At 38.6% G+C, this 19,881-nt stretch overlaps 1 protein-coding gene across 3 annotated transcripts in view; it reads left to right on the forward strand.

Annotated features, from left to right (window-relative positions):
* Positions 1-19,881, forward strand: part of map3k12 (mitogen-activated protein kinase kinase kinase 12) — a 71,004-nt gene that overhangs the window by 15,517 nt on the left and 35,606 nt on the right. For 2 of the 3 annotated variants that reach the window (XM_052564595.1, XM_052564597.1), the window contains exons 3-9: positions 3,913-4,117; positions 12,729-12,920; positions 13,037-13,195; positions 15,024-15,182; positions 15,832-15,940; positions 18,138-18,247; positions 18,554-18,670. In XM_052564595.1, the coding sequence (XP_052420555.1) occupies positions 3,913-4,117; positions 12,729-12,920; positions 13,037-13,195; positions 15,024-15,182; positions 15,832-15,940; positions 18,138-18,247; positions 18,554-18,670 (1,051 nt within the window). The remainder of the gene's footprint in view (positions 1-3,912; positions 4,118-12,728; positions 12,921-13,036; positions 13,196-15,023; positions 15,183-15,831; positions 15,941-18,137; positions 18,248-18,553; positions 18,671-19,881) is intronic. The other variant, XM_052564596.1, reaches the window with a different exon arrangement.

The raw sequence follows: 19,881 nt of genomic DNA on the forward strand, positions 1-19,881 counted from the left end.
TCTAGTCTCCTGAGTTTCCCCTGAGTTGGCTTGATAGCTTCCGCGTCTGAAAGGGAAGGAAAAGAGTATTAGCAATCTGTGACTGTGTGGCATTGACATTTCTGCAACGGAAGTACTCACCTGCCTTCAACCCTGCACCAAGTGATCTGCACTTAGCCCGCACCTGAAACCCCAACTATTCACCTTGCACTTGACTCTGTATATAAACACCGTGCTTTGAATTCACTTACCTCTGCCTCTTGTGAATATCCTGGCAGAAGGCTTGACCAACACCGAAATGAATTCAGCACAGCCCGAGAATGTCGCTTTCTCAAGGCTTTGAGACAGGGGTATATCAGACCTTCCATCTCCCCAGCTGCCGCCAGTTTCTTCTTCGTCCCAAAGAAGGATGGATGGTTACGACCCTGTATAGACTACAGAGCCTTAAACAAGATAATGGTGAAATTTAGCTACCCACTTCCCTTGATCCCATCCTCACTAGAACAACTCCATGATTCTTGTATGTTCACAAAATTAGACTTAAGGAGTGCATACAACCTGGTCAGAATTCGGAAGGGAGACGAGTGGAAAACGGCTTTCATCACCCCCGCAGGGGACTACGAATACTTTGTAATGCCGTATGGTCTAGTAAACGCCCCCTCAATGTTCCAGAGTTTCACGGACGAGGTCCTCCGAGAGTTCCTGAACTATTTTGCCCTCGTCTACATAGATGACATACTCATTTACTCTTGCAACGAAAGTGAACACCAGCATCACATCGCCCAAGTGTTCCATCGACTCAGAAAGTTCTCCCTGTTTGTAAAGGCTGAGAAATGTGTCTTCCATCAGACCTCCATAGAATTCCTGGGCTACCACATCAGCGCAAAAGGGGTTAAAATGGATGACCGGAAGGCACAGGCTATCACTTCTTGGCCTACTCCCAAGTCAATAAAGGATCTTCAGAGATTCCTGGGTTTCGCAAACTTTTATCGCCGCTTCATCGACTGGTACAGTATGATAACCACAGCACTCGCATCTCTCCTAAAAGGGAAGCCAAAGACACTTCAATGGAACCCCAAAGCTGAGAAGGCCTTCCAGAGATTAAAAACCGCCTTTACGAAAGCCCCCTTGCTTCAATATCCAGACCCAGAGAATACATTTATTGTGGAGGTAGACACCTCTACAACAGGTGTGGGAGCCATCCTGTCCCAGTACTCCAAGAGCACGTCCAAGCCTATGCCATGTTCCTTCTTTTCTAGGAAATTATCCCCATCCCAGAGATATTATGATATTTGCAATTAAGAACTTCTTGCAGTGAAATTTGCCCTGGAAGAATGGAGACACTGGTTGGAGGGGGCCAGTCAGCCATTTCTCATGCTTACAGACCACAAAAATCTCAAGTACCTAAAAAAAGCTAAGAGGCTCAATCCTCACCAGGCCCGGTGGTATCCTACCATCTCAGATCCAAGAACACGAGGGCCGATACATTATCACGCCTCCACACCCTTGAGGAAACCCTAGAGAACCAAAGCCCATCTTGCTCACTCGACTATTCATCAATACCATCCAGTGGGATCTAGATTAATTACTCCTCAAACAATCATGACGCCGGCCCATTCCACTTACGTGTGAAGCTGGCAAGATCTATGTATCGAAGATCACTGTACATCCCTCATCTCCTATGCTTACTCATCCGTGGGAACAGGTAATCTCGGAGTCAGTAAGACACTCACTACACTGCAACGAAAATACTGGTGGCCAAGAATGCAAAAGGAGATCCAAGAGTTTATCCAAGGGTGTGCCCTTTGTGCCATGACTAAGGTACTTCGACAACTACCTAACGGGAAACTACTCCCATTGCCGATTCCCCATCGCCCTTGGTCCCACATTGGAGTGGATTTTGTCACCAATCTCCCAGTTTCAGATGGTAACACCTGCATTCTTGTAGCAAAAGACAGATTTTCTAAAGCATGTAAATTAATTCCACTGAAAGCCCTGCCCACAGCCTTCAAGACAGCCAAACTCTTGTTTGAACGTGTTTCCTAACTTTGGAATTCCAGAGGATATTGTATCGGACAGAGGGACCCACTTTATCTCCAGGGTATGGCGGTCATTCTTCGCCCTCCTCAACATTCAGTACAAAACAAAAAAACGGGCAAACATAACATAAGATCTAAGACATCATGCGCTTCCTTAGAACATTTTGCCATAACAACCAAAACCTCTGGAACCGTTACTTAGTCTTGGCAGAATATGCCAAAACTGACTCAAGCAGTTAATACCTGGTTCCGGAACAGTGAGAGGGTTTGGAACCAGGCACACCACCACCTTCAGCAGGCAGTAATTTGCCAGCAACGCTTTGCTAATACTCACCGTAGACCTACCAACCCAGGCAACTGGTATGGCTCTCTACACAGGACATCTGATTAAGACAACCATATCGGAAACTGAGTCCAAAATACATAGGAACATTCCCGGTGGAATGACAGATTAACCCAGTTACCTACCGACTCTGACTACCCACTCAGTACTGAATGCACCCCACCTTTCATGTCTCTCTGTTGAAACCCCATCTCTTACCTGTCTCTGTTCCCTCTGCAGACCCGGTCCCTGACGACAACCCCCCGTTACCACCCATTGACTCCAAGCCCATCTACACAGTAAGAGAGATTCTGGACTCCTGACATTGTGGTGGGCGACTAGAATACCAGTGGACTGGGAGGATTATGGACCAGAAGAAAGGTGTTGGGTAACTCGTCAAGATATCCTTGATCCCAATCTGCTCACAGAGTCCCATGCCCATCATCCAGAAAGACCCACTCCGTGGCCCCGAGGCAGACCCCCACGATGTCAGAGAGCAAGGTCCGCTGGCGCGGACCCTGGAGGGAGGGGGTAGTGTCAGGGACCAGGCAAGCCCGGTCCCAGCCAATCCACAACGCTCACGCTCCCCTGGGTTTTAATCACCCACACCTACTCAGCATTAACGATCTCATCAAGGCACTATAAAACACTCACCTCAACTCCAACAGACCATAAGGAACACCCAACAGGAACAGACCATACGCTGTTGTCTCCTGACCCTTCGATGCACCGCAAATATCAAGACGTAAAGTATACTCACCTTTGAAACACTAACCTGTGTCATTGTTCTACTGCCCCCAGGACTCCTGAGCATTCTCCTGCTACCTGAGATCCAACGATCCCTCTAGTCTCCTGTGTTTCCCCCGAGTCGGCTCGATAGCTTCCGTGTCTGAAAGCGAAGGAAAAGAGTATTAGCAATCTGTGACTTTGTGGCATTGACATATCTGCAACGAAAGTACTCACTGCCTTCAACCCTGCACCCAGTGATCTGCACTTAGCCCGCACCTGAAACCCCAAATATTCACCTTGCACTTGACTCTGTAAATAAACACCATGCTTTGAATTCACTTATCTCTGCCTCTTGGGAATATCCTGACAAAGAGTAGGCTATATGTAATACATTTTAACAAACAAAATATTTCTTGCTGAACCTACTTTTTGTAATCTCTGTTTGATGCTTTATACAACAATGACTTTAAATTATCTTTTGGGAGTAATTTCTCCAAATTTGATGTGCGATTAATTTGATTAATTAATCACCACATCATGTATTTAATTAGATTAAAAAAATTTATCGCTTACCAGCTCTAATAAAAACCCATATATATGAAGCTGGATATGTTACACTCACATTCACTAAGAATCCGTTTTCAAATGTTACAGCATGTTAAAAAAAAAATTGAATTCATAACATGATATTCCTCAAGTAATTGTGCAAAAATTTGATTTATTAATCAAAACTGTTGACCTGTAAATCATACTTTGTGTGCAAAGGAAAAAAAGTTGTCAGAGTTTTACTGCCTAGTGTTTATTTGAACTGGAAACTGCAGTGATCCGTGTGTATATTTCCAGTGAGCCGAATGTCTCTTCCAGAATCCTGGGAGGTGCCATTCGAGGAGATCTCCGAGCTGCAATGGGTTGGCAGCGGGGCGCAGGGAGCTGTGTTCCTGGGCAAGTTTCATGGTGAGGAGGTGGCTGTGAAGAAAGTCAGAGATGTCAAGGAGACTGAGATCAAACATCTGCGCAAGCTCAAACACCCCAACATCATTACCTTCAAGTGAGTGAATGCAAATCTGCACACTGGCATCACCCTCATTATATAAAAGTATGATTATAAATAGTGTATTTTCCAGAAAATAAGTTACCCCAAAAGATAAGTCGCACTGGGTCAAAATTGCATTGCTGAGAGACAGAAAAAGTTAAGTCACATCAGTGTATAAGTCACGTGATGCGTGTTATTACATTCCGAAATTATGTAAAGTATCTTAAATGAAATGTTTACAAACATTATAAATACTATACACATTGCCACAGTGCCATTCATTCTAAACAAGAGTTAGGCCATTATATAGGGGTGTTAAAATTAATCGATTCTTTGATTCATTGTGATGCAGTCAAGGTACGGTAATAGACCATAACCGACCACAAAGTACAGATGCTTTTCTGAAGTCATTTGTTGCATATGTGCTTTGTCGTGGTAACATACAATGGTGGAGGGAGGTGAGACGCGACTGCAAGTTATTACAATTTCTTTATTTGACCCTCTAACTCTAACACTCTCTATTCTACTTCTATTCTTTAAAAAAGAAGAAAAAAACACGTCCCTTTAAGACTTGCACTCTATTAATTTACTAGCTGCTTGTTTTCTTAAAAAAAAACACTAGCTTTTCTAATCTTTTTGTATTCTATCTGTTTTATTTTTATTTTTTATACAATTAACAAAAGCAAAAAAGACCTCTAAAACTAGCTTTCTATATTTCTTTCTATTATGTTTTCTTTTTATTTATTATTTCTACTAATGTAATGTAAATGTAATGTAAAAATGCTCCAAATACTTAAAAAGCTGAGATCTGGGCACATTTAACCTTTTATGAATAACCTGGTAAGCACGACCTGGAGAAGACACGCTACGCTGTGTGTAAATCATGTCATGCACAAGTTGCAAATGTTTAGTTCATTGCATTGTGCAGATGCAACGTGAAACTGCAGTCTAGCATATACTCGAAATAAGCAGTGGATTCTCTCATTTTAAAAATAATATTACCGATCAAATCATTTATTTTGATCTACAGTGTAAAGTTAAACAAACTTTACAACAGCTCTTGTTTCTGTATATTTCTTGATCAAAATATTCGACATTTAAAGTGAATCACAAGTTGACACTTGAAAGTAAATTTTTATTGCCTACAAATTAACAATATTCTTTATAGCCTATAATACTTTTATTTCACAAACAAATTAGGAAAATATAGTGCTCAATCATGTCTGTAGCACTTCAAAAAGGGTCTGGCTTAAAAATATAGATTTTTAGATTAAATAGATTCTTTTTTTTTACAAACTGATATTAGTCATTAAATGCCAAGGTCAATCTTTGAGTCCATGCTGTTGTCAACTGATGCATTATAAATTAAAGCACACCTTCCATCCAGTACCCATAAAAGTAAAGAAAAAAAGCCTCAGTTTATCATGAAATTCAAACTATTCTTCAGACTACATATAGTTTTGACATTCTATAATGTTTGATGACAGATCATTGCGTCTCAGTTCAAGCAGCAGCCCTCTTTACCATTAGTTATAGCATGAAATAAACATCAAGAAAGTGTGTTGAAAGAAACATAAAAACTTGTATCAAATCTCAGTGTTTCAGCTGCAGAGAGAAATCATAAACAGCTTGTTCAGACTATCTGAGCTCAAGCCATTCAGTGTCCATGAATAACTCTGGAGAGGAGCATTTTTCTAAATATTTGCAGTATATTATCTATTCAGCATATTTTGATTTATTCTGTTTTGCTACTTTATTATTTAATGGATGTTTGTGTCATTAAAACAAGTGTTCAGGTCAGCCAACCAATTAAATAATCTTGTCATCAGTCCATTAGGTCATTTAAAGATGTCAAACACAATGTTTAGGCTACAACTGCATCTGTCTCTGCTGTAAACTGATGTGTTTTTTTTCTCACACTGGTTACACTTAACAGCCTGAGAGATGGCATGAAAGCATGCTATATAATTGCATGATATACAGTACATAATCCATAACAATTTGCCTAAATATTTTAGTTTAAGATCGCTGATAAAGTTGTTTTATACACGTTTCCATAGTCTAATAAATAATTGCTTTCAGAATGTTACATCCGTAGCAGTGTTTTTACTCCGAAATACAAAAACAAAACTCGAAATAAAATGGATCTGTTATGTCCTGTAAGGGGCCAAATCCTTCTCCATTTGGTAGATATTGTTGCTTCTGAAACTTCATGTCCATAAGACAAGTGTATTTCCCCTCATCTCAAATATAAAACACATTTATAGACTGATATTTTTCTGATGTCTGCACCATTGTTATGGGTTTAAACAAATATAAACAGATGATTCAATATATTTGCAATGAATATACAACTTTATTGCAAAACTTTATTTTGACTGCTAACTGTAATGCTTTAATAGCTCTTATATTACCTCACATATGTAAACAACTAAATTTTCTCATGTCATCCTTGATCTGCATTCAAGTTTATATATGTATATAATGTATTATATATGTATTAAATATGTTCTGCTTGAACCGAGCCAGAGCGTGATTACCCCCACTGCCCTGCATTCACACTTAGGCACACTACAGGACTACAAGTTCACACTACAGGACTTTGAACGTCGCTATGCTGTTCAGACTACGTGACTTGATTGTCTGTCATGAGCCCCTTTCAAACTGAGATTCTGGATAATACATGGGTAATGTGTCCTGACAATAGTTCCCGGACTTTCACACTGCCAGTGATTACCCGGTATATGTGCGTGTGTTCACACACAACCCATAAAGTTCCGTGATGGCACACAACATCAGGATGTGATGTGTAATGTGCGAGCTGAAAACGCTAGGCACGTTAACTTTCAGTTAAGCTGCTAAACGATCTCAGCTTTAGCACGGATAATGAGGAGCTGACTGATCTTCTTCATTACAGTTTGCACAATTTTTTGTCGCGAATGTTGATCTGCCTTCAAAACTCTCTGTAAAAGAGTTGCACGATAGGGTGCATCATCACTATGACACATCCTTTATTGCATTGGTTCTGTTCATCGGGATGTGTTTGCGTTCACACAGAAGGCAGTCCAACAATGTTCAGACATTTTTCCAGGACCAACGTTCAGTGTGAAAGGGGCTTTAGTGTCGTTGTGGAGTTCACACAACGCAACACTGCATAAATGCACGGGGTGATACACTACATGAGCTGACAACAGTGTTAATTTTGACACGAAATTTTAATTTAGTTTTAGTTTTAGTCTTTTGACTATAATTCTTTTTAGTTTTAGTCAAGTTTTAGTCATCTGATTTGTTTTAATTTTAGTCTTATTTTAGTCGACTAAAATTGCTTGGTATTTTAGTCGACTAAAATTGCTTGGTATTTTAGTCGACTAAAATAAGACTAAAATCAATAACAGATTTACTAGACATTTTTTTACAGCTGGTATAGGAAACAAACTTAACCAAAATATATAAAACACAAATTCAACTTTATTTCAACACAACTGTGTCTTTATTTCGATTCAAAAGCTTTTATGCAGCAACAAACACTGTCATGATAATGTAAACAATAAATAGCTGCCAATTGACCATCAATAAAAGAAAAATAAAGTTAGGTCCAGGACCTTAAAGCTTACAGCTGAGCTGAACAATAAGTGCATACATTTAAAGTAAATATTTAATAAGTTGGCAGCTAGGTGGATAAAAAAAAGTAACAAGATTTTATAAGGTATTCATTTGTCTAGCAATATTGTATGTTTTAAATACTACAATATTGCTAGATTAGTATGTATAATGATAGGATGTGAACATTCATGTTTCACATGACTAATATAGAAATATTTGTGATATTGTCAACAAGTAGAACATTATAAAATATACTAAACATTAGTATTAATCAAATGTATTTATCATGATATTACGTATTAGTATTGTGCTCTCATCTAATTTGAAGAAGGGGCTATTTTACAGTAATTTTCAGTTCGTAATATTTAATGCTACAACATCTACGCACTGCAGTATTCCACTTTTGCTTAGCTCAATAAACAAAAGAACATCGTTGTGAAATTACATTTCAGAAAATGTCCGGGTGGCTCGTCTGTAAATGTCTTTTCAAATTGGTTGTGTTCTTGCCACGAATGAGCGCTCCGCGTGCTTTACACTTTGTTTTGTTTTGTTCGTCGTCAAACGTGAAGTGAGCTGTGGACATTTTGTCGCTCTTTTAGACATCACCTCTTCGAATGCCGACTTCGCGGGAGCTCATTTAAAAACTGAAAACCTTCGCTTCACGTCTCAATAAGTCAGGCTCGGATTGGTTCTCTTCTCTCATGCAGTCTCGCCTGTTATGTTTTGCCGGGTCTTTGTTCATTCCTCGCATCTCTCCCGTCTGCTGATTTGATTTTCGTCACAGTCTATTTTCGTCTCGTCCTTTATTCGTTGACGATAATGTCAATCAATTTAGTCATAGTTTTAGTCTCCATCAGTGCCTTCTATTTTAGTTCTCGTTTCGTTTTCGTCCGCAAAAATATATTCGTGACGAAAATAATGACGAAAATATTTAGTCAACGAAATTAACACTGGCTGACAACAACTCTGTCACTCAACAACTCTACACAATCTTAAACCACGTTTTGTCACAAAACACACACAAAAGAAGTTGAATGGGAATGACACTAATCAAGAAGTGAAACAGGACTTGTGTATTTGAAAATGGACATCGGTAACAAGTAAGTGCTGCAAGCTGCTTGCATGATGATCTGTTCTGAAAAAAAAAATGCTCCATTTGTTGTCTTCAAAAATTCTTTAAAACATATTGCTGCTGCTGTTTTTCTTCTGCTGACCTCAACCCATGCCTTGCTCTCTCATTGGATGTAGCTTGTCAAGACACCTGATGTCGAATGATGTCGAACCGTGATGTCGAATCGGCTGACTGGTCCGGATATTTAGCATGTTAGCTATTTGTCTGGCGTCTTCAAAAGCGTCAGCGATGCATCAGCGAGCCTCTTAGATATGTCGTTGAGTAGTTCATACATTAAGATTGTCTAGTGCCAAATACCCGCTGATTTTCGTCCAATCACAGCCTGACCTGTCAGCGAGTTTGTTTACTTGCAAATTGGGCTTAAAATCTTACAATCAGTAAGGTGAGAACCAGACCTGTTAGATGAAACAATTATTGCAAAACCATCCAGTAGGTGGCGATATGACCAGGATGTAAATCACCATTAAACAGAAAAAGATTAAAGAATAAATGGTCCCACTTTATATTGTGTCCCTAATACGTGTGTACTTAAATAGTAACTAGATGTGTATTTAACCACAGTGTAAGTGCACATTGGTACATAGTATCTACAGTGCTAATGTTTGTGTAACTACACACATATAACAACATACTGAATGGTATGTGTTAGGGCTGGGATAAACTATTATTTTTTAAACGATTAATCTAGCGATTATTTTTTCGATGCATTGATTAATCTAACGATTAATTTTTTCTGACCAATTCGATTTCGATTATCTCCCCATTAATTGAATACTAACAATTTATACATGTTGATTTACATATCTGAATGAAAAAAAAAACATGAATTCCTTAACATTGCAATATATGTTTATTGCTCTTAAAATTACAAAATAAAAGACTTACTAAGAAAGCATTACTTTGCACTTGTATAGAGATAGCATTCAATAAAACCTTGAAGCCTTGAAAACACATAGCTCACTGAAACAAGCTTACTGAACACATAGGGCCTAGCTTACTGAAAAAAGTTCTTCTTTCAGATGAAAATAACAACAACTTGATGTCTAGCATTCAATAAAAAAGTTCACCAAAAATACTTGTTTAGAGCAAATGAAAGAATACAGTAACCAATGTAAACTTGAGGGCTTTAAGCTAATACAGAGTGCTTTTCAAAAATAAAAAATAAAAAATAAAAATTAACAGTGGAAGCCAGCAGTCTGTCATGGAGAAAAAAAAATCTCTGAATGCTCCACGTGACACTTTGGCGTTCCTCCCTTTTTCTATCGTGTCTAATGATTTTGGTTAATATGCACGAGGGAGAGAGAGAAAGAGAGAGAGCAAGACAGCACTCGTGTAGTATGAAGACTGTGATTGCACGAGCGCGCATGAAACTTTGGTGTTTCGCCCTTTTTGTATAGTGTTTAATGATTTTGATTAATATGCACAAGGGAGAGAGAGAGGAAGTAGCGCTCGTGTTGTTTGAAGACTGTGAGTGCGCGCGCAGCCGGTGCTCTCTCTCTCTCTTACGCGCCCTGTCATTCATTCTATTCTACATCACTCACCGATCAAATAAGGCTTTGACAGCCGCCAAAAAAAAGATCATAAAAAGGCACATAAGGTAAACATTTTGCAAATGTTTTTTAGAGAAATAAAAACAGGTCGACGAATCAATGCGCATATTTTTCATCGATGACCTGGACGCGTTGTCCCAGCCCTAGTATGTGTATATCATAGACTGTATAAAAACATGGACGTAGTGTCTGTGACGTCACCCATAGGTTTCTGAAGAGAGTTTTTGAAACCAAAAGTGTCCAAAAGTGGCACTATATTTTTTATATAAAAATACACGAAAACAGTCCGGGAGCAATCTAGAAAAGTAATGGGTTCAAAGTCACATGTCTCATGAGTTTCAAATCTGAAGAAGATATCATGAAAAATGAGATTCCTGCAAATATTTTTTTTTGAGACTCTGTCTAATCACCCCCTCCCCCCCCCCCCCCGCTCAAATATAAAAAATATTTACCAACTGTATTGAAAGGTTCTATAAGCTATTTCAGTTATTAAACATACCGCTGCATATTTTAGACAGAACACTAGACAGAAACTTTGACATCATATAAGTGGTTTAATTGAGCACTAGAAAAGTACAATAAGAATAATTTGAGTAAAAATGAGTTAGAAATGCAGCATTTACAATGAATTACAATGAAATTACGTGCTGATGGCCAGTTATAGAGATTGTAATCATACATGGATCCCATTTCCACCCCTAAACCTACCGATCTCCACCCCCTGGATCCCATATCCACCCCTAAACCTACAGATCTCCACCCCATGGATCCCATATCCACCCCTAAACCTACCAATCGCCACCCCCTAGATCCCATTTCCATCCCTGAACCTACCGATCTCCACCCCCTGGATTCCATTTTCACCCCTGAACCTACCGATCACCACCCCCTGGATCCCATATCCACCCCTAAACCTACCGATCTCCACCCCCTGGAACCCATATCCACCCCTAAACCTACCGATCGCAGCCCCCTAGATCCCGTTTCCATCCCTGAACCTACTGATCTCCACCCCCTGGATTCCATTTTCACCCCTGAACCTACTGATCTCCATCCCCTGGATCCCATATCCACCCCTAAACCTACTGATCTCCACCCCCTGGAACCCATTTCCACCCCTAAAACTACCGATCTCCACCCCCTGGAACCCATTTCCAACCCTAAAACTACCGATCTCCACCCCCTGGAACCCATATCCACCCCTAAACCTACCGATCGCAGCCCCCTAGATCCCGTTTCCATCCCTGAACCTACTGATCTCCACCCCCTGGATTCCATTTTCACCCCTGAACCTACTGATCTCCATCCCCTGGATCCCATATCCACCCCTAAACCTACTGATCTCCACCCCCTGGAACCCATTTCCACCCCTAAAACTACCGATCTCCACCCCCTGGAACCCATTTCCAACCCTAAAACTACCGATCTCCACCCCCTGGAACCCATTTCCACCCCTAAAACCAGCGATCTTCACCCCCTAGATCCCATTTCTATCCCTGAACCTACCGATCTCCACCCCCTGGATCCCATTTCCACCCCTAAACCTACCGATCTCCACCCCCGGATCCCATATCCACCCCTAAAACCACCGATCTCCACCCCCTGGATCCCATTTCCATCCCTAAACCAACCGATTTCCACCCCCTGGATCCCATTTCGGATGTATAAAACAGAAATAAGGTGTTTAATCGAGCTCCTGCTTAGTTCAGCTCCAGCACACCTGCCTGGAAGTGTGAAGTGATCCTGGAAACTGTGATTACTGACCTTGACCTTCAAGGAGCAGGACTGGACACACCTGGTCTAAAATAACAAATAATTATTTTACTTAATTAACATATTTACCCGAATATTAGACAATGTTTTTTTTCTTGTAAATACATCTGAAAAACCACGGTCGTCTTATATTCAGGGTCTAGACTTTGACATGTGAATAATACACCAACTATAGGTGGCGCTAAAAAATGCATAAAACGAGTGTGCCATGAAATAAATAATGTAATGTGTGTTGTAAAGATTGCGAGTGAAAACAAAAGAATAAGAAAATGCTTACAGCAGCATGAGTCGTGACTGTTATTAGCCTGATGGGACCAAACTTCCTCTGTAAGTGATTTTAAAATATAAGACAGTACCCAGATGGACTAAATGTTATATAATTCAAATGGGCTACCTCATATTTTTATGGTATGTTATATTGTTGGTACATTTTACCAGTATTTATCATACTGTAAAAAAAAATGTTTTTAATGCAATATGAAAACAATTTAATTTAATTTAATCTGACAGGCTGCAAAGAAACAGCAGCTCATGTTAAGATTTTTCACTCTGTAAACTTGTGTTTCAGGGGCGTGTGCACGCAGGCTCCGTGTTACTGCATCATCATGGAGTACTGCGCGCAGGGCCAGCTCTATGAGGTGCTGAGGGCCGGCAGGAAGATCATGCCGTCTCTGCTGGTGGACTGGGCCATGGGAATCGCAGGCGGCATGAACTACCTCCACCTGCACAAGATCATCCACAGAGATCTCAAATCACCCAAGTATAATGCTGCTGTAGCCTCATTAGCTGAAACCCTCATTTATACCAAATCACACAACTGTGCAAAGCAATAGCAAACTGAAAGTGTGCCTTATACCCGAATCTTCTCTCTGTCAGTATGCTGATAACACACGACGACCTGGTGAAGATCTCAGACTTCGGCACATCTAAGGAGCTCAGAGACAAGAGCACCAAGATGTCGTTTGCGGGAACTGTGGCCTGGATGGCACCCGAGGTGATTCGGAACGAGCCTGTGTCTGAAAAAGTGGACATCTGGTATGATCATTCGTAATCACTGGGTCTGGGAGTGTTCAGGTTCATAGGGTACATATTCCTGCTCCGGTGTACTAATATGCAACTTATAAAAATCCCATGATGCGATATATTGTGATGTGAATTCCACAATACCATATTTATTGCAATATAAATATAAAAAAGCCAATAAAATTAGAATATAATAATAATAATAATAATAATACAAATAAAAAAACTTCATCAATGTCAAGTCACATTTATTTATATAGCGCTTTAAACAAAATACATTGCGTCAAAGAAACTCGACAACATTCATTAGGAAAACAGTGCGTCAATAATGCAAAATGATAGTTAAAGGCAGTTCATCATTGAATTCAGTGATGTCATCTCTGTTCAGTTTAAATAGTGTCTGTGCATTTATTTGCAATCGAGTCAATAATATCGCTGTAGATGAAGTGACCCCAACTAAGCAAGCCAGAGGCGACAGCGGCAAGGAACCAAAACTCGATCGGTGACAGAATGGAGAAAAAAACCTTGGGAGAAACCAGGCTCAGTTGGGGGTCAGTTCTCCTCTGACCAGACGAAACCAGTAGTTCAATTCCAGACTGCAGCAAAGTCAGATTGTGCAGAAGAATCATCTGTTTCCTGTGGTCTTGTCCTGGTGCTCCTCTGAGACAAGGTCTTTACAGGGGATCTGTATCTGGGCTCTAGTTGTCCTGGTCTCCGCTGTCTTTCAGGGATGTAGAGGTCCTTTCTAGGTGCTGATCCACCATCTGGTCTGGATACGTACTGGATCCGGGTGACTGCAGTGACCCTCTGATCTGGATACAGACTGGATCTGGAGGCTAGGGTGACCTCAGAATGCAGCCTAAAAATCCTTTAACGGATTTGGATATTAAAAGCATATTAGTATGTTATGTGTATGCCAGGTTAAAGAAATGGGTCTTTAATCTAGATTTAAACTGCAAGAGTGTGTCTGCCTCCCGAACAATGTTAGGCAGTAGTAGCCATATACTGTAAAACAATTGCACTATAAAATAAAAAAGAGAGAGCATTTTTTATAGGTATATTATTTTAGTTTTACACTACGGTAGGGAAATTTCAATACTTCTTTGCTAATTTCTACACTTGAAAGATATTTTAAATTTGGACTGTATTTAAACCGTTAGCTGTCAGAAATTCATGCTGCACTCTTAAGCTTTTATTTTGAAGGAAAACTCCAGCTTCAGTGAAAACATGTTTATAAAATCATGTCTCACTACAAGCCTAGTGAAAGGCTGTAATCATCTGCAGGAAAATAATGCATAAGTGGTGGCTGTTGCATACACAAACACATACTACACTTACGGCATGTGCGATAAACAAATTCATTGTATTCATTCAGTGTGGATCCGTAATAACACTATCAGCAGAACAGTGATACATGCATACAATACTCAGAAGTGAATGGTTGTTTGAGACTGATTCTTATAGTCGTGACATGACGAGCTGTTTGAAACTGAAATAAAATAAAATAAAATAAAAAACTCTTAACTCTAGTGTAAAATGAATACAGTTTTACAGACTGAACTTATATTTACATACTTCTCTTTCATGAGCAGAAGAACTCCTCAGGGGTCAATGAATGTGTGGTTTGTCATCCTCTGTCACTGTATGGCAGTGGAGAAACGACACATGGTAATAATGACCACAAATGTTGGCGTTTCTCTTTAGCTGGATTTATCGCTCAAGCCTCCCATGTAGGTGCTGTCTAATTTACAACAAACGGAGCATAGAGAAGTCCAGGAGATGAAGTGAGGAGATGAATGTAGCTGTCAGTGATGTGATGCATGATATGTTGTGTCTGCAGGTCGTTCGGTGTGGTTCTGTGGGAGATGCTGACCGGTGAGATCCCGTATAAAGACGTAGACTCCTCCGCTATCATATGGGGCGTGGGAAACAACAGCCTGCAGCTTCCTCTTCCTGAAAGCTGCCCTGATGGCTTCAAGATCCTGCTCAGACAGTGCTGGTGAGGAACCACGAAAGAAAGAAAGTGTGCTGAAGAGTGCTTTTATAACTGTACTGCAGATAACATGTTAATGAACTTACAGAGAGATGCACTGTTACGACTATGTTTCTTAACACACCTAAATAGACTTTTAAAAAATTGTAGTTTGTAAAAATGTCAAATAAAAAGTGTTACTTCAAAGTGCATTTTAAATCATTAGGTTTTATTAAACTTAAATTTTAGAAAAGTACACTTATTTCAATGTGCTGATCAACATACTAAAAGCACATATAAAGCATTGTAATTGTAACTTTAGTGTGGTCTTTAATACGTAGTGTAAATATACAAAATTGCATCTTCCTTGTTAAAATGTCTTATTACAAATATATTTAAATACAAAGTTCAACAGAACTTCAACAAAGTCCTACTTATGTTCAGCTAATTACATTTAATATAAATTTAAACTATAATACATTTACAGTACATGCAATTTAGATGCAATTCAGTGACCGAAAATATTTCATTCAATTTGTACTTAAAGAAAAGTTAAAAAAGCAATTAAGGGAGGAAGGAAGACGAGAAAGTTATGGGGCAATAGATTATCTCCCTGCAAAATGCAATAAGCAGAGAGTGACTGGTAGTAATTTGTAATGCTAATATGTGTGTGTAGGAACTGCAAACCCAGGAACAGGCCGTCGTTCAGGCAGATTCTGCTGCATCTGGACATCGCGTCTGCAGACGTGCTCTCCACTCCGCAGGAGACCTACTTCAGATCTCAGGTGAGACGCTCATTCACCTCTGTGCATCTATGAGTCGCGAAACACTTCTGTTCACCTAGACATGGAACCAGATGAAGTATGTTGAGAATCTAGTTCAAAACACCTGCAAGGATCCTGGAAATGCTATTTAAAAATGCTTTTATTATTTTTAAGAAAAGTGACATTTTTTACCAATAAAAATGTAATTTAGTGTAAACACTATGAAAAGTAATTAAGGGCCAGTTCTCACTATTAACTAGCTTTTTATCATGTATAATAACATATGCCTTTTTCTGGATAACCATATTTCTAAACTTAACTTCCTTACTAACTATTAATAAGGACAAACTCTTGATTAATAGTGAATATAATTAATAGTCTTAGTTAATCTCTTAATTGATAGTGAATAGGCCTACTTCACTATTATTGCATTATACATTCAACACAGTTTTACCATTCTCTGACAGTGTCTGATCATTTAACTATACATTTAATGCTGTGATTTCCAAAAAATAGCTGCGATACAATTTCAATGAAAAAAAATTGCAATGTGCACTTTTTAAAAGGGTACTTAAGTGTGCTAACAAACATAGTCATGAAAGTGTCTATATTTAAATGTACATGGGTCAAAGATGTTAAGATGTCCGCATCAAGAAAAATGTACAAAAGTGATTTTGTGTCAATAGAAAGCACATTAAATGTAAGTAAAATGTCTACTTTTAAGGTTTTAAATAAGTTTTTGGACAATAAAATGTTAACATTTGGTTGAAATAATGTTACATTGTCATTCAGTGTAACACAATATTTATGCAAAAATTCAAACAACATGCTTATTCTGACGTGTACATATTAAAATAACTAAATGAATAATGGAGCATACTAAATTTGATTGTGTTTTAAATTAGTACAAAATTCTTACTGACAAATGGGCAAAACCTAGGATAGTGGTAAATTTTAAAAATGTAAAATTACAACTCATTGGTATTTGGGGTGAAAGTAATTAGTCTTTTAATATGTCATAAACAGATTTTTGTGTTAAATATGCCTGACAAGATTGTTACTCTGAATGATATTTTACTGGGTGTCTTCTGTAAATCAGGACAAAATGTATGATATTTATGTTTTGCTCAGAAAAACAAAAACAATATTGCAATTAAATAAAACTGAAAACTGTCATGATTCTGCCTTCATGTCCTGACTTTCCTCTAGTCTTGAGGCAGGATCATGACAGACCTGTGTTTTGTGTACAAGCACATGGCCTTGTCTTTGGCCCATGTGCTTGTGTTGTCTCGTCCCCTTGTTATCCTAGTTGTCGTGATTGCCTTACCTGTGCCACCTGTTGTGTCTTGATTAGTTCTCCTATTTAGATCCCCTAGTGTGCTCTGTCTTTTGTCGGTTCATTGTGATTGTTTCCACATTGTGAGATACGTTTCTACATGATCCTGTGAAATATTGTTAGTCAGTGTTGCTCTTGGAAGAAGACGTAGTGAGACCTGTTATGGTTTATTTGTAGTTAGTGTTCTTGTGTTTTGAGTTTTTGTTTATCGAGTCTACCCAGTCTTGTTAAGTTATTTAGTATCTGCCCGTAGTCATTGTTTTCCCCCTCGTGGGTTTTGTTTTCCCCTTTTTATGTAAATAAATCCTGTGTTTAGTACCTCCTGTCTGCACTTGAGTTCCTCCTTACCCCTCCACATAACAAAAACTTGTTACATTTTTTTTTGGGGGGGAAACTACAACAGTTTAAAGCAGTATTACACTTTTCTTTTATGGTTAAACACTTTTTTTGTCTTTTGACCCACATATGTGCTCTTTAATTTCATTATGGTATTAACTCAAAGTACAGTTTCTTGTCAACACACTTTTACAATTTGAAGTACTACAAGAGCACGTTCAGTAAAATTAAGTATGCTTCTTTTCACATGGATTTGGTGTATTTTTTTTTTTTTTACTATTTAAAAGTGATATCGATAGTTTTGAGTTATATTTATATAAAAAAAATATTACTATGCCAAATTATCTTTTTTTATTATTCTTTAAAACATTGTTGACTTCATGCTTTAATAATATAAAACATTTTACATCAAGCTTACATTCAAGTCACTGAGTGACATTTTTGAGCAAATTGATAGAACGGAGACATCATTAGCCCTTTGAACAGTGTTGTTAAAGCAGAAGACATTGACTGATGCTGATTTGAGATCGGTGTATGTGAGAGCAGGCCGAGTGGCGTGAGGAGGTCAAGCAACACTTCGAGAAGATCAAGTCAGAGGGCACGTGTCTTCACCGTCTGGATGAAGAGCTGATCAACCGGCGACGAGAGGAACTCAGGTCAGACACAGAACACTTTGTTTAAGCTGTCCTTGTTACAGCGTACAGTAATTGTATATTTAAGCACTGACTATTCTTAGGGTTGGGATTAGGGTTAGTCGCATGTAATTACGCATAAGAACATTGGGCCAATGTAAAATAAAGTGTGAAATCTGAAACATGCTATATGACATAGGCTGAATGTTTGATGAGGTGACTCATTGTGTAGTTATTTATACAGCGAAGGAAGAAATTAAGCAGTGGGCATTTGCAGAGTGAGCTTGTGTCCGTTAGTGAGCGTGATGTCTGTCTGACTCATTTGAACAGGCATGCTCTTGACATCAGAGAACACTACGAGAGAAAGCTTGAGAGAGCCAACAATCTGTACATGGAGCTCAACGCCGTGATGCTGCAGCTGGAGCTCAAAGAGAAAGAGCTGCTCAGGTACAACACACACCTCTACACACCTACAACTTCTTTTAATGCATTTAGTATGATTATATATATATTACTATTGTTCTGTAATTATTATTAAATAAATACATTAAAAAACAAACAATATAAGAACTATTCCATAGCAGACAATTACATTTCTGTAGATACTTTTGTTGGATGCAAGTTTTCAAGTTACCCAGTAAAGTTCTAGTATTGTTATCGCTACAGACAGTGTGTTGAGGAAGTACAGATATTGCCTTTAAAAGCAATCTGTCAAAAACAGAATCTTGCAGACATGCTTATTGGAAGTTTAATACATTGGTTGTACGTCAGTCAAAATCCACCAGATGCCACTGTGAAACGGTTTTGTATCTCAGCACACAGTTGCCTGGCCAGATCACATTGCTGTAGATCACTTCAGTTCGTCTTGAATTGATCTGGAATTGTAGATGATTGCATTATTAGTTCAACACAGAATTAACATTCTCGGATAGCGTCTGATAATCTGTCAACTGTACGTTTCATGTCATGATTTCAAGAAAAAAATTTAAATAGCCACAATAAAATGTGAATTAAAAAAAAAAAAAAAAAATCAGGACCACTTCTAAAAACAATACATTTATTGGCAGTTCTTGAAATTGACTCTTAAACGTACGAGACAGTTTAAGATACATCATTTAGGCCTGACAATAACTAAACATTTCTTAGCTACACACATATGCAGAAATACAACTTTTAGAAAATAAAGGGAATGATAATAAAATTCAGTCATGAAAGTTCTAGAAGAACCCACAGTTGTATTGTGGCTCTGGGTGCAGCATGGGTTTGAATGGTCTTAAATATGGAGGTTAATTGGTGTAGGTGGAGTAATTGATCAAATATCTAAAAAAAGAAGCAAAAAAATCAAACAAAAATGAAAGACAACTAAAGATTTTTCTGGTCAACTAGTAGTTGTTAAGATTAAGCAATTAGTCGACTAATCGCATTCATAATATTTCAGCCTTTAATCTATCAGCGCTCATCAGCACAAATGAAGCTGGACACAGCGCACACTACAAGTTATGGTAATGAATGCTTCATGGAAAAACAGCAAGAAAACTGCCTTAACATTAAAATAATTAATTTATAAAGTAATGTTTTCTGCTTTTTCGGCTGCAATGATGAAGTTAACTACACTGACTCGTCATGGTTGTCGTGATTTTGCCAAGAACGACATGTTC

This window comes from Carassius gibelio, chromosome B9 (assembly GCF_023724105.1).
Source record: "Carassius gibelio isolate Cgi1373 ecotype wild population from Czech Republic chromosome B9, carGib1.2-hapl.c, whole genome shotgun sequence".
Classification (NCBI taxonomy): Eukaryota; Metazoa; Chordata; class Actinopteri; order Cypriniformes; family Cyprinidae; genus Carassius; species Carassius gibelio.